At 27.7% G+C, this 19933-nt stretch overlaps 2 protein-coding genes across 3 annotated transcripts in view; one reads left to right on the forward strand and one right to left on the reverse strand.

The window, feature by feature from the left end:
- The window catches only part of LOC113384447, a 26886-nt gene continuing 6953 nt past the window's right edge, over positions 1 to 19933 (forward strand). The window contains exons 1-7 of the mRNA XM_026622160.1: positions 1 to 240; positions 4997 to 5128; positions 5685 to 5801; positions 6067 to 6186; positions 7035 to 7518; positions 8933 to 9103; positions 10086 to 10316. Coding sequence (XP_026477945.1) covers positions 5031 to 5128; positions 5685 to 5801; positions 6067 to 6186; positions 7035 to 7518; positions 8933 to 9103; positions 10086 to 10316 — 1221 coding nt within the window. The 5' untranslated portion in view covers positions 1 to 240; positions 4997 to 5030. The remainder of the gene's footprint in view (positions 241 to 4996; positions 5129 to 5684; positions 5802 to 6066; positions 6187 to 7034; positions 7519 to 8932; positions 9104 to 10085; positions 10317 to 19933) is intronic.
- The window catches only part of LOC113384448 (1,5-anhydro-D-fructose reductase-like), an 18689-nt gene continuing 9374 nt past the window's right edge, over positions 10619 to 19933 (reverse strand). Inside the window, exons 1-6 of one of the 2 annotated variants that reach the window (XM_026622161.1) lie at positions 19406 to 19516; positions 16408 to 16578; positions 15721 to 15837; positions 15274 to 15571; positions 14696 to 14811; positions 10619 to 10853 (exon numbers count right to left, since the gene is read on the reverse strand). In XM_026622161.1, the coding sequence (XP_026477946.1) occupies positions 10662 to 10853; positions 14696 to 14811; positions 15274 to 15571; positions 15721 to 15837; positions 16408 to 16578; positions 19406 to 19474 (963 nt within the window). In that variant the 5' untranslated portion in view covers positions 19475 to 19516 and the 3' untranslated portion in view covers positions 10619 to 10661. Of the gene's footprint in view, positions 10854 to 14695; positions 14812 to 15273; positions 15572 to 15720; positions 15838 to 16407; positions 16579 to 19405; positions 19517 to 19933 lie in introns of those variants that run through there. The other variant, XM_026622162.1, reaches the window with a different exon arrangement.

Consider the following 19933-nt stretch of genomic DNA (forward strand, 5'->3'; position numbering starts at 1 on the left):
TACTCTTGTCTTGCGTTCTTATTAACACTGGAGAAACTTCTTGATGAGTCTAACAATATTACTGTTAGATATTTTACAAAATTTATCTAGCCTAAATTCAAATTTATAGTAATCGTGCATGATTTCCATAAATATTGAACTTGTGTCTTGTGCTTGGTGTTTTAGAAATATATTTAAATGCTAAAGTGTATTGGTTTGTGATTATTGTTTTTTCAGTGATTAGGAATTTCAATTTTTAAGGTGAGTAAGTTATAACTATCTACTTTACTGTTTATATTTTTGTGTGTTATGTTACAATTCATATTATATGTGCATACAAATATTTATGTTTATACATATGTTATGGTCGTTACTGTTCCGCCAAGAATACAATTTTAATCAAACTTAGAAAGTTTTACGTTTTCCAATACACTTACGGAGATCCATATGATTCTTGTATACATTTTATATAGTTAATTAACGTATTGCATTATTGAATTACGAAGTACTACGAAGAGCTGTTGTATCCATGCTTTGTTTTTAAGAAAAATCGCATGCTAAAGTTTTTCAATATCTATCGTAATGAAATATAGTAATTCGCATAAGATAGGTATATATAAATTAATAACATTATTGTAAACTATGAACAAAGAAATAACAGAAATACAATTCTTTTAATACGTAAACATCAATATATCTATCGTTATACAAGTATTAAATGCAATTGATGTATAAAAAACTTTATTCGAATATTAACAATATTTTTTAAATTTTAGTTGCATTTTATTATTACATGTGTATATAATAATATGTTCGGTGCGTACATGTGCATATACATATACAAATACATATGTAAATATTTATATATATATATATATATATATATATATATTTGAATAAATATTTTGTATGTGAAATCAAGCCGGAACATATTTTTGTGACCCGGAAACTTTGCTGTTCTATACAATCAATCCATTATAATGAGAAAATAAGAAACTGTTAGAAATGCAATGGAAAGTACATACGTATGAGAATATTATTCTACTCACACTTGTCAGTAACTAATAATAACAATCCACACAAATGAATGTTTTCAATGTATTTTATACATATAAACAGGGCCGGATTTAGAAATTTGGCGCCCTGGGGCACTGACAAAAATGCCGCTCTTCCTGAAATTTTACTTAAATAGTTTTTATTTCTCATTTTTCTGAAATTAAAATAACTATTTTATTGTAGAAAATATATTACACATTACATACAACAATAATATAACAAAAATTCATTGCGTTAAAGACTTTCTTCACAGGCACATTATATAAACTTCCAGTAGGGAAAGTTATAGTATTAGCAAAAAATGGAAAATGAAATATTTTGTATATCTTTAAGTTTCAAAGGTATTTGAACATTCTGGCGCACTTTAAAAAATGTTCAGATCTTCGACGACTTCGGCAACTCACGGTTCAACCTATCTGAATAATTCAAAAGACATGATTCTTATTGATAAGTAGTCTAGCTATTTCAAAGATACGGGAAAAAAGGTTCGTAATGCATTCAAATTAACGGTGCAAAATTTGAAATAAAAATAATGAATTTTAATAATCGGTTACTTGAATCCAAATTTTGCGTATCATTCGTATTATGTTTCGTTGATTATATTTCTTGACAAAAAAATTAAGAAGAATAAGTTTATTATATTGTGTAGATTTTTTTCTCATTTTCCAAATTTTGCACATAAAATCAATAATAATAATAAACTAATCTAAAAACACTTACATTTTGGTATCCTCGTGTATCACTTGCAATTTTGGTACCAAATTGTAGGTGTTTTTAGATTAGTTTATTATTTATTATTTTTATTCTTAAACTATAACAAATGATTTACTTGGTTTAATTATTATATTTGACTGTCAAAATCCATTTTAGAGATATGGTTTCTTCGGCAAAGTATCTTATTTCGATCCTTAGTATACGAAAATCACTTGTACCTATGCGACTTTTTTTACCCATATAAATCGACCCACCCTAATATATTGTATATTCATATATATATATATATATATATATATATATATATATATATAATTATTTGATCTTGCAATTTGATTTTTTTACTGGTCAGCTTTATGTTTGATTCAATTATTATTTAATAAGTTAAGGAAGTTTTTTTGTGATCGGCTATACTAATTGTAAGTAAAACTCAAGTAACATAATATTATATGTAGGACACCGTTGGAATGTTTCCAAGGTAAACAGCAACTGAATGCAGGACAGTATGGCATACGTACATTAGAAAATATTATTATATTATTTTCAACTATCTCTAAGATTTTCACAAGATTTAATATAACATAATTTTTAGATCATTAAGATCTTACATTTTTAAATCATTAAGATTTATAAAATTTAAATACGATTATATTGGTGTTACATTTAGACTGAATAAATATATCCATGTATCCAAAATTTTTAAAAATTTAGATTTTAGACATGCTAAATTTGTCTGTAATTCAGTCACGTGTTTGATGCTCGAATCAGAAGATTTCTCTTATTATGTTTGTTGTGAGACAATTGCAATATACTTAACAAATATGTATTGTTTCACTGGAACAACCTGCAATTCTTTTGATTATGTATTCAGAAATTTTCACCAGTGAACATAGTAGATTAATAGAATTAGAATTAGTATTACAACATTTCAACAATAGATTTTATGGAATTATTACTATAACAGCTTAACTAATAACGATTTTCTTACTATGAACTGATCCATATTCAATATGTGATAGAATTATCTCACTTCATACAAAGCAACTACAACATAAAATAGTCATTAAAAATTAGTTATCCTAAATTTAAATTTATTTAACATAAATTATACATTTGTCTCTTATTTTTATAGTTTAAAAAAGTCATTTACTTTATTTTGTTAACTTCCCGTAGGGTAAGTTATAGTAATCGCAAAAAAATCGAAAATGAAAATTTTTATATATCTTTACGTTTCAGAGGTTTCTGAATATTTTGGCATACCTTAGAAAAAATTGATGTATGTGTGTGTATGTGTGTTCGGATACAAATTTTCGTCAACGATTTCGGGAACACGAATGAAGCGATTTGAATAATTCAAAAAACATTCGATTCGTATTCATAAGGGGTCATGCTGAGTAGTTTTTGACGAAGGCAAGTCTAGCTGTTCCGAAGATATGGGGCAAAAAGTGCCGAAAACGGTAACACTTTTTAAGAGAACGGAGTGTCCGATTTGAATAATTTAAAAAACATTTTACTTGTATTAACAAGATGAAGAACTGATCAAATTTTTATGAAGACAGGTCTAGCGGTTTCGGAGATCTAGTAAAAAAGTAAAAAAATGCCATCTAGCGGTCAAAAACAATCACTAGACATATGCACATCAAATTATCAGATATTTTAAATATATCTGATAATAAGTATAAATTTTGTTTACATTCCTATGGGTTCCGTACCAAGGCTTATCCGTTAGACGGCGGCGAAGCGCTTACGCGCTTCGATATTTCGTCTCCATGCAGTTAAAGCAGTACGATTGCTTTGAAAAAAAGTTCAGAATTTACAAAATATTTCAAAATACACTTTTCTTCAAAAAGTCTTTTTTTCAAAAAAAGTAAATTTTTGTCAAGAATTTATAGTTTCTCAAAAATCTAATTTTTCAGAGTAATTTTTTTTCTAAAATGTTAGGCTTTAAAAATAAAAAATTGGTTCGGGAAGTTCCAGCCTTAAGGCACGATGCCATGCGCCCCACTAGTTAGTTTTAAATTTTTAATTCAATTTCAAATTTACATAAAATTTTCAATATGTACGTTGCGATTAATTTTTAACTTTAAAACTATCAGTATCATATAAGTTCAAATATTAGTTATCAATAGATGGATTAATATAGTTTTCAACAGTACATATTGTTATTAGTTTGGACTGATTTATGTTGATATATTATATTGACTTTCTAATTATTGATACTGAAATTAGAAATTGTACATTTGTATTTAAAAGTTTTACATGTAATTATACACTATATGTATGTTTTTAAATACACTTATACTTAATCGAAATAGTTGATTATAATAAAATCAAAATTTAAATCTACATAATTAATTACCATTTCTTTAAAAACTAGTTATTGCATTATATTATTTATTAACATTGTTTAAATTTCGACTGTGACTTATGTGTTTCTACTAAATTGTTTCTTTTTAATTATCTCTGATGTGTATACGAATAATATAAATAATTTTACTACTACTTTTGTTATCATAATATTATATATAACATGTATCATAGATTCCCATTTATTTATTTTTTTATTGTTTTTTCCATTTCTGCTTATAATCTCTAGACTTGAACTTCAGTAATTAATGAAAAAACGCATGCATATAAAAAATATAACATGAAGAATTTATCTTTAATTGGCGCGCTAAATGATTTATTTTTCATCTTAAATTTTTAATAATGAATCCCATGAAAAAATTAGAAAATCCAATTTTCATGGATTTCATTAACTCAACACAAAAAATACAAATTCTAGTGAAATCACAGAGATCTAGAATAGAATATTTATATTCTCTTTATTGAATTACAATCTGTCTTTACAAAAAGGAAGACATTCAGTAATTTTGATGATAGCATAGAATATGCCTTACTAAAATAATATACTTTTGAATTATACATACTTATTCAGAGTTCCTATCCATTACAAATCATACAATAATAAGTCTAAAAAAATGTCTAGCAGATTATTACTGCATTAATCACATTTATTATAATATATTATTTTATATTTCATCAGGCAAGTACCAATAAGAGGTACCATATTTTTTTTAGCAATATAAGCAGATTGTTTAATTATATGTAATAATATTTAGTATTGAGTTTATGTTATTAAAATTCTGCAAAAATTGTATTTTAAAATACATAATACATAATTATTTTTTCAATATTTTAAATATATATATAGATATTGTCATAACATTTATTTTTTTCTTGATAGGTAGAAGAGGACTAATTTCCTAAATGTCATCAAAATGTCACAGGATTATGACGCTATTGACGAAGTGAAACCAGACAGGCAAGAACATCAAGAAAATGAAGTTAAAACTGAAAACAATGACCATTCATTAAGGTTGTAAACTATATCAGGAAAACAAGCTTCATGATATTTTAGAAATATTATAATCATTACTTTACATCTATATATGCAAATACATATATAGATATGTTTTATATAATCTCGTGCCTATATGAAATAAACTCTGGATCTATTTATCGATCAAAATTTGATTGCTCTCTGAAAAGTGTTCTACCTTAAATAATCGCGTTGTTTGATCATCCTTTTTTTAATAATCACAATTATGTATCATTTTTACATTTAAACATGTTAATGTGCTGTAATCGAACTGTATATTGTTAGGACCACAAATACCTTCCTTTTCTTCTTCCTTTTCTCTCTCTCTCTCTCTCTCTATATATATATATATATATATATATATATATATTACTTTATTTCGATTTTTTTAACATTTTATTTCAAATATTTATAATCTTAGCTAATGGGGTTGTGACATGATAAAGAAAAATGTAAACCATTATAATTTTAAAATTATATTTAGCGCTCTAAAGTATTGCATTAAGTATAATAATTTATATTTAAATAATTTTTATGCAATGTATTTTAACAGAGATTCTTCAATTGAAATGGACAGCAATCAGAATCATCTATCTTCAGAACAAATGAAGCCTGATCTGGATTTACATTTAGTGCAGAGTACCAGCATCATTTCAGATGATCAACCACAGTAAGTTTATCAACAAAAATTATATCTTCGCACACACACATATATGCATCTTGTATTAAATGTACACACAACGTTTTGAACCAGGAATATTACGAACATGAAATTCAAAATATAAAAATATTTTTTCAATTCGTGTTATTTACAATTATTCGCGTGCGAGAGTTTTATAAAAAATCGTTTTCGTTGGTTTTGGCCTGTTTTTTCCTAATTTCCTGTATTTACATATTTGCATGGATATATACATTTAGAAATTAATGATTTTCAGTTCTCATGTAAGTGGATTGGAGTTCTTCGAATCTATTCGGAAAGAAGAAAAGAACAGAAAAAAGGAAAAATTATATAAAATGAAAGAAAAAACAAAGTACAAAGGACCTGATGCAACTATGTAAGTGTATAGGAAACTATTATCTTCTTGTTCGAAATTTAACCCTCCGTCGGTCGGCGTGGTCTGGCCAGACTTTTTTCGACTTCAATTAAAAAAAATACTTCTATATAGTAATCCTATCGACTTGAAATTTCTCGACTTCTAAAATTTCATTAGCTGTCGATCAATGAAAAAGTCAGGACGAAAAAATGTACAGTAGGATCATTATAAGGATATTATCTTTTTTATACTTCGAACGGTCGGAGTGGTCTGTATAGACCACCCATACATTTTGTATGAAATATGCGCTTTTTGATATATATATCAAAAAGCGCATATTTCATACAAAATGTATGGGTGGTCTATACAGACCACTCAAGACTAAATACTGGTTTACATATATGTAAACCAGTATTTAGTCTTTTTTCTGATATTTTCTATTCAAACTGCATTTATATATTCTTTGCTATGTGTTGTAACATGAATGTTAGTATTTTTACGACGAGAGTTCCTTGAAAATATCCAACCGACGGAGGGTTAAAATGTTGGCTTTTTACCAAGTAAAGGTTTTCATACTATACTAAAGTGATATTTTATAACTTGTACGAGAAAATCAATTTCAATTTTAATTTATTTTCTTTAAAATCGTCAAATAAGTGGTTTTCATTAACCAAAACTTTAGATTTTTTTCATTGCTATTAAAAACCAAAATAAAAACATAAAATATATTTTTTTTAAATTTTCTTTATGATTCTTATTTTAAATTACTTTATCAAAATAACTTATTTATATATCTGTCAAGCATAAAATATTTATCTCTATATTTCTATTAGTATATTTAACCCGATTTATTTTATTGTCACTTTCAGAAAAGTTCCCGGATCATTCTATGACCGAACATGTTCGCAACTTGGTTTAGTAATGTTGTGCCTATCGCTAATTCTTATATTTTTGGGTGGCTACGCCCTAGCTAAAGGGGCTTCCTTGGCTTGCCTAGGAGCTGGCTTATGGGCTGGTGCCGCTGCCGCCGTTTGTGGCGGTATTGCTTCTCTGTGGACAGCGCCCGCTAATACTCAGGGTTGTATAATATCCAGTGTACCAGCTGCATTGCCAGTGAAGGGCATTAGTAGCAGTGCCAGTGAGGCCAACCTGGCTAACACCTTGCCTCATCAGCTCCCAAATATCTCCGGTGGATATGCGTTACCTTATGGCGTTGCCAGTTCAACGGGGATAGGAAGAGCAATGGCAGCACTTCTAGTATCTTCACTTATCTCTCTTGCCATGTCTATATTGGCCTTAGCACTTACAGGAATCGGAGTTTTGAGGGATGCCCATCGACTTGCCACAGGAACGGTTAGTGCCGATTTTAATTATAATTTTGTTTCTGATTTGGTTTAGTTGTTGAAATATTATGTAGTTTTAGCAAAAGTTAGTCAATATATGAATAGAATTTTAACCACTTTACATTTTTTTTTTTTTTTTAAATTTCAATAATTATTACAACTGCTAAATTATAACATCAAGTAATATTGATAAATAATAATATAAATTTAAATAAATAAAAGTGCAAAGGATATAATTTGCATGAAAATAATATCCGTAATATGATTTGATATAAAATATAAGCAAATAATAATAAAAATAAAATTAATAAATAATACAAATCAAATTTCTGAACGATAAAATAATACTAGAAAAATAATAAAATATAACAAATTAACACTAATAGAAATAGTAAGATAATAATAATAATAATAATAATAATAATAATAATAATAATAATAATAATTTACAAATTTATGAGATCGTTTGGAATTTTTCGTTTTAGCCTTGTTGGGCGCGCTTCTGAGTATACTTTGTGTGCCAAGTAATTTGGGTGTTCGTCTATTCTTTTTTTGTAGTTGCTTGTTTTTTGTTGAATTTCTTCATTTACTGTCAATAAGGTGCTGTCCTGGTGAATCAACCAGTTGGGAACGTACCTAGGTGCGTTCAGTGCCTGCCTTATGATCTTGTTCTGCACTCGCTGGATAATCTGTAGATTGTTTTTTTTGGCGGTGCCCCATAGTTGAATCCCATAATACCACACTGGTTTAAAAATACATTTATAAATAATTAGTTTGTTATTCGTCGATAGTTCGGAACATTTATTTAGTAGCCAGTAATGTTTTTTGAATAGATCATCAATCTGCTGTTTTTTCTTGTTAATGTGAACTCTCCTTCAATTTTGTGTCTAGGTATATTCCGAGATATTTTACGCTATCTTTTACTGGGATTTCCTGTCCATTTAACTTAATTGAACCACTTTATATATAATTGCCTTATATTATGCAAAGTTTTAAATATACATATTATTAAAATTTTTGTCGATTAAATTTAAAAATGTTTGAAGAATACTTGGTATTAAGCTTCAGTTCACATAAAAAAATTGAAAATGTGAATGTCATTGAAATGAGATATGGAAGTGCCGAATAAGTCTTGAAATGCAAACGCATAAAAATTTAATTGTACCAAATGTTGTAAGGCGCCGGAATGCAAATTCCATTATAATTTTGTGTTTGGTTTTATATTGCCACGTTACTTTTAAGTAAATATTCTCAATTTGTATAAATTTTTAATTTCTAATATTAACAAAAGATGTAATCCATAAAATAATTAAGAAATAATATTATTAAAGATATAATAAATAAGTATATAATTGAAACGTACTTTATTATTCCTATATGTAAGGAATTATATTAATTATAATTAGCTTTATTTATTCAAACAGACGACCGAAGCTGTAATATGGGTTGGAAGCGTGTTAGTTTTTTGCTTAGTTCTGGATTGTGGATGTTGTCTACGTGCAGTATACCATGCCGCATTAACACTTAGGATAAGGAAATGTCAAGAAAAACAACGACTCAAAGATCTTGCTGGAGAACGGGGCCTTTATGCACAGGTATTTAGATGTAAAGTAAAAACTAGAAAGCAATCTTAAGGGGTTACATGGTTAAAAAATCGAAAAGATATTTTTTATCTTATTAAATTCTATAACATCTCTAGAATATTGTCCTAATTTTTCAAGTTGATCCGACAAATAGTTTCGGAGATACAGCCTTGAAAAGGTGGACGCTTGAGGTCGGGTATAGACTCTCTTAAAACTTTAAACGCGTTTTTCTCAAAACTATGTTTTCAAAAACGGTTGTCAAGATTTTTCGCGAACTACTCAACCGATCTTGATGAAGTTTTACACAGGTCTTCGAGATATCATTTACAAGGTCTTCAACGAATCTTCTACTATCACACCAAGCACCTCTAAGATAATTGGAACATCAAAAACCATTTTATAATTGAATGAATAATTTATTAGTGTATTTTTATTTCTATAAACTTTTAAATTTTTAAATTTTTATTTCTATAAATTATTATTATTATTATTAATTATAATTATAATTATAATAATATAAAAAATAATAATTATTATTATTAATCGAAAATAGAAAACCAATTTGAAAATGAAACACCTTAAAAGTATTAAGATTTAAAAATGTTTTGTTTTTATGAACTTTCATATTTTAGTATCGCTAATAAAATATTGTTCTATTTAAAATGTGCATATGTTCAATAAAAATTTTATGATTCGTTTTGAATAAGGAAACGGTGTTAAATTATTATATCACAGATCCTTTATTCACTCTATTATAACGGCCCATAGTAATCTTGCAATCAACTTTTAACTTTTTTTTCGTGTTTTACATTGATTTGAATTAGGGCATCTAACTGGATGTTTAAACTTCGACTTAAGACTAATATAACACAACATGAGAATTCCGGGTTCTCATAGTATGTCAAGCTTCTTTTCGTTAATATTTATATATAAACAAAGATGTCTAAGAAATGTGTGTATGATTAAGCTAATGTAAAGTTTTATTGTTTTGTAGCAGCAGGCATGGCTATCGTGCCCTTTAACGCCTTCAACTGTGGCTGCATCAGTAATAGGGCAGCAGTTTCACCAACAGCTTTGTCCATCTAAGTTGCCAAAGCATGGCAGTACTCTGGCCAACCGCGCCGGCTTGGTTCGCATGTGGCTCGGTAAGCAAAGCGAATCGCACGCGATTCCTATACAGAGCCCTATTCCCAGTTTGGCATCGCCGCATGTTATTATGCCGCAGGTAAAAAAAATTTATATAAATTTTTTAAATATATTTATATTTCATTTTTTATTCGCTGCGTTTGCATTGCATTTTATATTAAATATTCGAACTTAGTATACTAAGCAATTGTGTTATAGAACTTTTTAAATTTATTTTTTCTATTAAATTACAAGATTAAAAGATTGTAGTGTACGACTGGATTGCATGTAAAACGTAAAAATATTTTAATCTCTCAACTTTTTGAGTAATGATTTTTATAGAAAAACTGAAATTTTATGAAATGTATTTTTACATAAATGAAATATGATAGATTTTTTTCCATGACTTTGATGGTTTAATATACGAGTTTCTGATAGATACGATTTAAAATTCCAGTTTAAAAGGGAAATATTTATGATGTTTGCATTCATCATACGATATAAATCTTGCATTCTGATTGAGACCATCCATTTTTATTATGTCTTCGCCAGTGAGTGTAAAATCAAAAATTTGTATATTTTCCAAAATCCTACTTGGAGTCACAGACTTTGGAATAGGAACACAGCCAATTTCCACCTAAAATTATTACAATAAATATAAGTTGAGTACATTTCAATAGAAGCGAATCTATAAAATATATGTCATTGCATCAAGTCTGTATGAATATGTCATCGTTTAAATAAATCGGTTTACGCAAATTATATCGTGGAACTTTGAGGTATAGAAAATCTATATAGCTATGGCTGTTTGGGTTATTTTTGAGGGCATTAGAAAAATCATATTTTGCATTCTTATATATATATTATATATATATGTATATATATATATATATATATATATGTATATATATATATATATATATATATATATATATATATTAACAAAGTCTAATAATCGGGCATAACATCATAAAAAACATGAATTTCTTTTCAAAATTTTTTTAAATCCATACGTTTCGGCTATAATCCTAGCCTTCATTCAGTGGAAACTAAAAATAAATTAAAAACTAAAACAATTGAATTGGAGTGAAAAGAAAAAAATAAAATAGTAATTAGTACTTACAATTAGTTGATCTTAGTGTTAATTGGAAAATTTTAATAATCCATGGTATTAGGATATGGTAATGCACTACACTATGTATTATAAACATTACTTGAAATTACACAATTTTTCACAAAATACTGATTTGAAAAAATCACAAATGAATAGTGTGTTATTCGTAGACTGGTTGAAGATGTAATGAGAGAAGTCATTTTTTAAAAATATTTTTACCAAGATTCTGCACATGTGTGGAACGAATTGTAAAACCTTTGCGCGAACGCTTTTATTGTTTTGTAAGAATTTGGAAATGTTATCTAAATAGAAGAGATGAGTTCATTCCGTTTATTTATTGTCTTATTGTTATAAATAGTTAAAAAAGATCCCTCTATAATTCTTCGTTTAAATAAATTTTGTTCAAATTGTAGTATAGTCGGATTAGAAAAGTCCATATTGTGTTTTAAAGTGTATATATGGTCTGCAAGAACAGTTTTGAATTGTTTGGGGTTTTTTGAATTGTTTTTATGTTGTTGTAACCGTTTATGAAAAGAAAAAAATAAAATAGTAATTAGTACTTACAATTAGTTGATCTTAGTGTTAATTGGAAAATTTTATAATCCATGGTATTAGGATATGGTAATGCACTACACTATGTATTATAAACATAACTTGAAATTACACAATATTTTCACAAAATACTGATTTGAAAACATCACAAATGAATAGTGTGTTATTCGTAGACTGGTTGAAGATGTAATGGAGAAAGTCATTTTTAAAAACTATTTTTTACCAAGATTCTGCACATTTGTGGAACGAATTGTAAAACCTTTGCGCGAACGCTTTTATTGTTTTGTTAGAATTTGGAAATGTTATCTAAATAGAAGAGATTTGTGTCGCACAGCGTGTTGAGTTCATTCCGTTTATTTATTGTCTTATTGTTATAAATAGTTAAAAAAGATCCCTCTATAATTCTTCGTTTAAATAAATTTTGTTCAAATTGTAGTATAGTCGGATTAGAAAAGTCCATATTGTGTTTTAAAGTGTATATATGGTCTGCAAGAACAGTTTGAATTGTTTGGGTGTTTTTTTGAATTGTTTTTATGTTGTTGTAACCGTTTATTGAGGTTCTGGCTAGTTTCTCCTATGTAAATTAAATTACAGTCTAAACAATTTAATTTGATAGACGAGATTTCTGAGTCGTTCGATATTAAATGGGGTTTTTTGTTTTTGTAAAAATAGTGCTAGTAGTTGTACTAAAAATTGGTTACAAGTCGAAGTCCAGATTTATAAAAAAGTTTTTTCCAAGGAACATACAATTCTTTAATGTATGGCAAACATATTATTACACCAGAATGAGTTTCTGAGTCAGGTAAATCGTTATGTACTGTGCAATTGTCCATTTTATTCAAAAGGTACGTTCGTCTGTTACTAGTTACGGAATTTATAAGTTTTAGGGATAAGAGTTATCTGTTAAATTTTTGTAATTAATTGATGTTGTTGTCCCAAAATGTTTTGTCCGATAGAAGTATTGCGTGGTCCGTTAGATTTATTATAGTACCTATTTTCATTTTGAGTGGATGATAAGAAAAGTAATTAAGGTAGCGTCCGGAATTAGTTGGTTTTTGATACCAATTTGTTATTAGTTTGTTATCTGTAGTACGTATAAGTTTTATGTCTAAGAAACTTATCGAGTTCATTGTCTCCAATTCCACTGTAAATTTTAATTTTTGTTGACGTTATTAAATTTATTCACTTGTATCCCTAGTGAGGATCACTATGATACTTTATCAATTTAATAACGTCAACAAAAAATTAAAATTTACAGTGGAATTGGAGACAATGAACTCGATAAGTTTCTTAGACATAAAACTTATACGTACTACAGATAACAAACTAATAACAAATTGGTATCAAAAACCAACTAATTCCGGACGCTACCTTAATTACTTTTCTTATCATCCACTCAAAATGAAAATAGGTACTATAATAAATCTAACCGGACCACGCAATACTTCTATCGGACACAAACATTTTGGGACAACAACATCAAATTAATTACAAAAATTTTAACAGATAACTCTTATCCCCTAAAACTTATTAAATTCCGTAACTAGTAACAGACGAACGTACCTTTTGAATAAAATGGACAATTGCACAGTACATAACGATTTACCTGACTCAGAAACTCATTCTGGTGTAATATGTTTGCCATACATTAAAGAATTGTATGTTCCTTGAAAAAACTTTTTTATAAATCTGGACTTCGACTTGTAACCAATTTTAGTACAACTACTAGCACTATTTTTACAAAAACAAAAACCCCATTTAATATCGAACGACTCAGAAATCTCGTCTATCAAATAAATTGTTTAGACTGTAATTTAATTTACATAGGAGAAACTAGCCAGAACCTCAATAAACGGTTACAACAACATAAAAACAATTCAAAAAACCCCAAACAATTCAAAACTGTTCTTGCAGACCATATATACACTTTAAAACACAATATGGACTTTTCTAATCCGACTATACTACAATTTGAACAAAATTTATTTAAACGAAGAATTATAGAGGGATCTTTTTTAACTATTTATAACAATAAGACAATAAATAAACGGAATGAACTCAACACGCTGTGCGACACAAATCTCTTCTATTTAGATAACATTTCCAAATTTCTTACAAAACAATAAAAGCGTTCGCGCAAAGGTTTTACAATTCGTTCCACACATGTGCAGAATCTTGGTAAAAATATTTTTTAAAAAATGACTTTCTCCATTACATCTTCAACCAGTCTACGAATAACACACTATTCATTTGTGATTTTTTCAAATCAGTATTTTGTGAAAATATTGTGTAATTTCAAGTTAATGTTTATAATACATAGTGTAGTGCATTACCATATCCTAATACCATGGATTATTAAAATTTTCCAATTTAACACTAAGATCAACTAATTGTAAGTACTAATTACTATTTTATTTTTTTCTTTTCACTCCAATTCAATTGTTTTAGTTTTTAATTTTATTTTTAGTTTCCACTGAATGAAGGCTAGGATTATAGCCGAAACGTATGGATTTAAAATAAATTTTTGAAAGAAATTCATGTTTTTTATTGATGTTATGCCCGATTATTAGACTTTGTTAATACATATGTCAACATCAAATTCAGAATCATACAAAATATATATATATATATATATATATATATATATATATATATAATATACAATACACTTGTAACAAATCCTTTACACAACCTGAAAAAAGAAATTAAATACTAATATGGTTGGGAACTATAATTTTATGCTTACAAGACTGAAGATTAGAAGACTATTAAATTTAAATTCAAGAATAAATATAAAAATTTTAAGTGATTACCAAGTATCGTAGCACTATTTGCGCTGGCGTCTTGTTATACTTTTTGGATAAGTCCTCAACAATCGGACTCTTCAAAGCTGTCACAGGTGTTCCTGGACGATCGTCGTGTGGTCGTCCTGCGTATTAGGTTTCAATTTTAAATAACATATGTAATGTCGATTCACTAATAAAAGTTTGATGAAGAAGTTAACGTGGATAATGATAATTAAGAGGTAAAAATATCTATTTTTATATGGCATGTTCATTCGACATATTGGTAAACAATTGTTTATATGCAGAGCATAGTTTTCATTAATCACCTAATTATCATTTTTCATCTATTTAGGTATCATCATCACTGAAATAACTCCATATTACATTTCTGGTATATTACTTTAGATTAATCTAATCTAAATCTTAATAACTTTAGAAAACTATGCTCTGTATATAAATTAATTTTATACTAGTGCCAGTGGTCAACATCAATCAAAATATGTATGAAAATTCAAGTAAATCAATAAAATAAAATTGATTGAAACATTTTGTTGATGAGATGAATGAAAATATGTAAGCACTACAAAAATACGTAAATGCCTTACCAAGAGGCGTGTATCCTGTTACTACGATATCTCTCTCCTTGCAAAATTGTATGAGCTTACGCTGATTCAAATTCGGACTGCATTCTACTTGGTTTGTGACGGGTTTTATTTTGCAGACCGCCAGAATTCTATCGATTTGTTCACTGTTGAAATTGGACACTCCAATGCTGCGTGCCAATTTTAGCTGCACACATTCTTCCATCTTCTTCCATGTGTCGACATAATCTGTATCCGTGGTTATTAGTTGACCTTTGCCATCAGTAGGTAATAGATTCTCTTCTTCGCCCTCTTTCGGTTCCTTCAGTATATATAGGCGTTAAGACTATTATAGTTTTTGAAAATTGTAAATATTATAACTACAACGTTATATTACAATATATATTAACTACAATACTAATATAATTCAAAAAAAATCATGATAGCATATGAATTAGTAATTATACTTGCCACATATGCAACGGGCCAGTGAATTAGAAACAAATCCAAATATCCTAAACCTATGTTTTCTACAGATTTTCGACACATTTTTATCACACTTTCCGGGGAGTGATATGTGTTCCATAACTGAAAAGCATAAAAAATCATTGATCTAAATCATTAAAAAATCATAAATCTATATATTTCAACAGACTTTGCTTCGGCCACTATTTTGGTTTGAATGAATATTATAGCGGTTAATTCACTTCAAATAATATAACTTTTACCGAGAAAAACTCATTGTTTTTATACATAACAAAATAAAAAGAAGCGTATTAAAAGTATGTAAAGTATATATCAAGTAATCAAGTGTATTTAAACTTAAAAAGTTATCAGAAGAATGTTAAACAAAAAATAATACCAAACACACAAATTGTAACTTATTATAATAATTATTATAATAGTAATTATAAACATAAAAAGAAAATATTAGATTTATTTAAAATGTATTTGAAAAAGTTTTTTTTAAAACCGAAGAAAAATCAAGCGTTAGCTTCATAGATAACTATTCAACAAAAGATGTTTAAACAAAGTAATCCATTAGTTTCCCAATTGATATTCGAATAAATTTAAAATTTCCGTATTCGGAATTATGAGTTAATTAATTTTTAAGTTTGATCGCGTCGTTTGATTAATATATCAAATAAATTTACTTACCTTGCTAGTAACAAACAAGTCCTCCCGTTTGACAGTCCCATCATTAATTTTAGCTTTCAAACCTTCTCCGACCTCTTTCTCATTTCCGTAGAAATAGGCACAATCAAAATGCCTGTAACCCGCATCAACGGCTGTTTTGACGGCATTTTGAACTTCGCCTTGTGTTCCGGCCTAAGACATAATAATTTAAAAATATTTTATTAAATGATTCAATATATATATATAGGGTAGAGCAGGCTACCAATACTCCAAACACAAGTAAGTTAAGAAACTAAGGAAATGTTTGAAACTCCATAACAAAAGTAAATAGAGTAAAAGTATCATTCGCTGGTTTTTTTTGGTTGTGAGCGCTGTTTAGTTTACGAGACTCTAATATAATTTTTAAGTATACGTTATTTAATTTTTTTTATAACTAGATGACCTGACAGACGTTGTCCTGTACTCATGTCTACAATTTTTCAATATAATATACTAATATTTACTGTTTACCTAAAAATAATAATTATTGCTTCTTAAATTACTCTTCACGCCAAAATGCATATACATTTATAATATGAGCGATGTTAAATGTATAAGTGCTTTAAATAAAATGAGTCTCAATTCCCACACAATATTGGAAATTGAAGTCTTTTAAACGGTATAACATAACCATAACAATACACTGGTACTTCATGTTGGATTAAATTAATTGAATTTTTTGTTATTTAACACTTTCCACTCGGGAGTCGGACTGCTAGTCGGTACGCTGCGCTCGGAATATTATAGTGCTATACTTATCTCTCAACTCGGAATTTTTTTTGTATCGGATTTTTTCAAACTGTAATAAATTCAAAATAATTAAAAATAATAATAAAAAATAAAATTTTGAAAATTAAAAAAAATTGCACTCAAAACCATGCTAGTATTATGGAGATCATGAGCTAATAAATTAATTTTGTTATATATTTATTTATAAAATTAATAAATCAATCAATAAGTGAATGTAATAGTAAATTAATTTTTTAAAAAAGTAAAAATATTAAATGTTGTAAGTTTAGTTTAGCGGCATCCGAGTCGAAAGGGTTAAGATATCCAAAATTGCATTTTTGCATCCTAATCGCTATCGTGAGGGCCAAGTTGTATCTATTCATCTTATTATATATATTATATTTGTTATTATAAAGTGAAATTTTTATAAATTACGAAAAAATATTGTGAAAAGATTAGTAAAAGATGCTATTATTTCTACAATATTGCACATACATCCCAGTACTTTATAATCATATACATCCTAGAACATTTCCTTAACAAACTTCAGAAAGATTTATCAAAATCCGAATAATCCTTTAGGAGGAGTATACAGTGAGTAATTTTAATTTTATATGAACTTTATATAATAACAATAAAGCTCAAATTGACTCTACGCTTTAGTTAGAAAATGTTTGTATGTGTAAAATAAAAGGACTGTTTTTGGGGTTTTCCCGACGATCATTCGATTTTTTCTCGCCGTAAGAACCATTCTTGGACATCAAAGAACATTTTAAAAAAAGAATTGGCCAAATTGGTCCAGGCGTTGTTGAGTTATGCTCTTACCAACACATTTTGCGATGCATTTTTATATATAAGATATGTATGGTTATTTTAGATTTAATAGTTTTTTATATAACCTCTATAAAATCTTACACTTAGGTGGGGTAAAAAGCCAACGTAGCGCAATTTTACAAGAGATAAATAAAATAAAGAGTTCTTCCATCTCTGCTAATGAATAATACTGACAAAATATCAGCTATCCAATAATGTAGCTAGTATTTCGTTATTTTTAAAAATAAGATATTGGACCTCTTTCTAACAAGGTCTAGGTGAACAGCGAAAACACATTTCTACAATGATGTTTTGGCTTTTGAACATAGTCAGGTAGCTGTTTATTGAGATATATGCCATTTGTTGAGATATAATTGATTCGGCTTTCACAATATAATTGCTCAAAGCCAAATTAGACCTTTTTGCCCCGCCTTACCCTATATATGAGTTATATTATTATATGGAGTTATATAAAATTAATAGTCATTGTCTAAGAAATAAAATATAATAATTATTTTGAATCTTAGAGTTTTCTAAACCATATTTTTTCCATTATTCAGCTAAAATAATAACGAAAAAATTGTGTATTTTTTAAGCGACTAATATTGAACAAATTAAATTATTTTAATGATTTATGAAATTTTTGATACGGTTATATGGTTCTATTTTTATGTACAAGGTTAAAATGCGTTCCACAGTTCATATTATTATCTTACTTATTACTTGTATCAATAACGATAAGAATTATTAGATTATACTTTATTTATAATATAAATATTTTATAATGACAATTTAATAAGCTATCTTTATTTTAGTTTTAATAAAATTGTGACAATAGATTTTTGTAGTTTCAACGCGTTTTTTTACTCCAAATTTTTATAGTTACACCACTTATTGTAGGTCCATAATATTCTGGGACATAGTCCAGTCATCAAGCTTAAATTAGGTAAAATCTCGGAATTCGAGATCCCAGCTGTAAGCCTGTAAATACTTGTATATCGACACCCTAAAGTTGAGACAACTTTTACAAGTATTTACAGACTTACAGCTGGGTATTTCGAATTCCAAGGTGAACTTACTATAATGACTGGACTAATTCGCGTCAATACCATGAACTCTATCGTCGTAAAAAGTTTCTTTATTGACATAATATTTTCATATCTCAGTCAGACAGGGGTTCCTGGTATAAGAAAATATGAAACAATTTGTATATATACATATACACATATATCTAACACAAGTTTTATAAAAATTTTCAAAAACAGCCTTTTTTACAGCAATTAACTACGAAAAAATGGTACGGTCGATTAATCAAAACTGATCAGCATGATTTCAAACTGATACCTAACGAACGGTTTATTAAATTTTACACTTATTAGAAAGGCTACTAATTTGGTTTTATTAAAATTTTAATGACAGTAAAATTTCGTATGCTCACCAGGTATGTCCCAAGACCGATAACTGGTAACCGGTAGCCGTTACTGAGTGTAACTTGTGGCGCTGTCATTTTGACGTTGGTAGAAATTATTTTGTTTTTACTTTATTTTTGTTTTTATTTTTGTTTTTATTTTTGTTTTTTGTCTAATTATTTTGTTTTAATAATTAATTATTTTGTTCTAGCTATTGTCTACTGCGTTAGCAGTATCACACTGAACTCCTCTCTGCGCGATACTAAATTATGAATCAACGACTTATGGTTATCTTAATCAATAATTATTTATATTCAAACGCTACGATATTTCATTTGTTATGCTTTCTGTTTTTATCAATCTTAAATATTTGATGTAAAAATCCAATTAATGTTTCAATTCATTTTATCTGTGTAAACAACTTTAAATTATAATCAAAGTATGTGAAATTATAAAGATTTCTTTAAAGAAATCATGGCCATTGACCTACAATCGCTCAATGAGTAAATAAACTAGTATACACGATAGTATAGCACAAACTAGTATAGCACGATGCC

This window comes from Ctenocephalides felis, unplaced genomic scaffold (genome assembly GCF_003426905.1).
Source record: "Ctenocephalides felis isolate EL2017-DRISC unplaced genomic scaffold, ASM342690v1 CF-g0.4_SCAFFOLD_03571, whole genome shotgun sequence".
Lineage (NCBI taxonomy): Eukaryota > Metazoa > Arthropoda > Insecta > Siphonaptera > Pulicidae > Ctenocephalides > Ctenocephalides felis.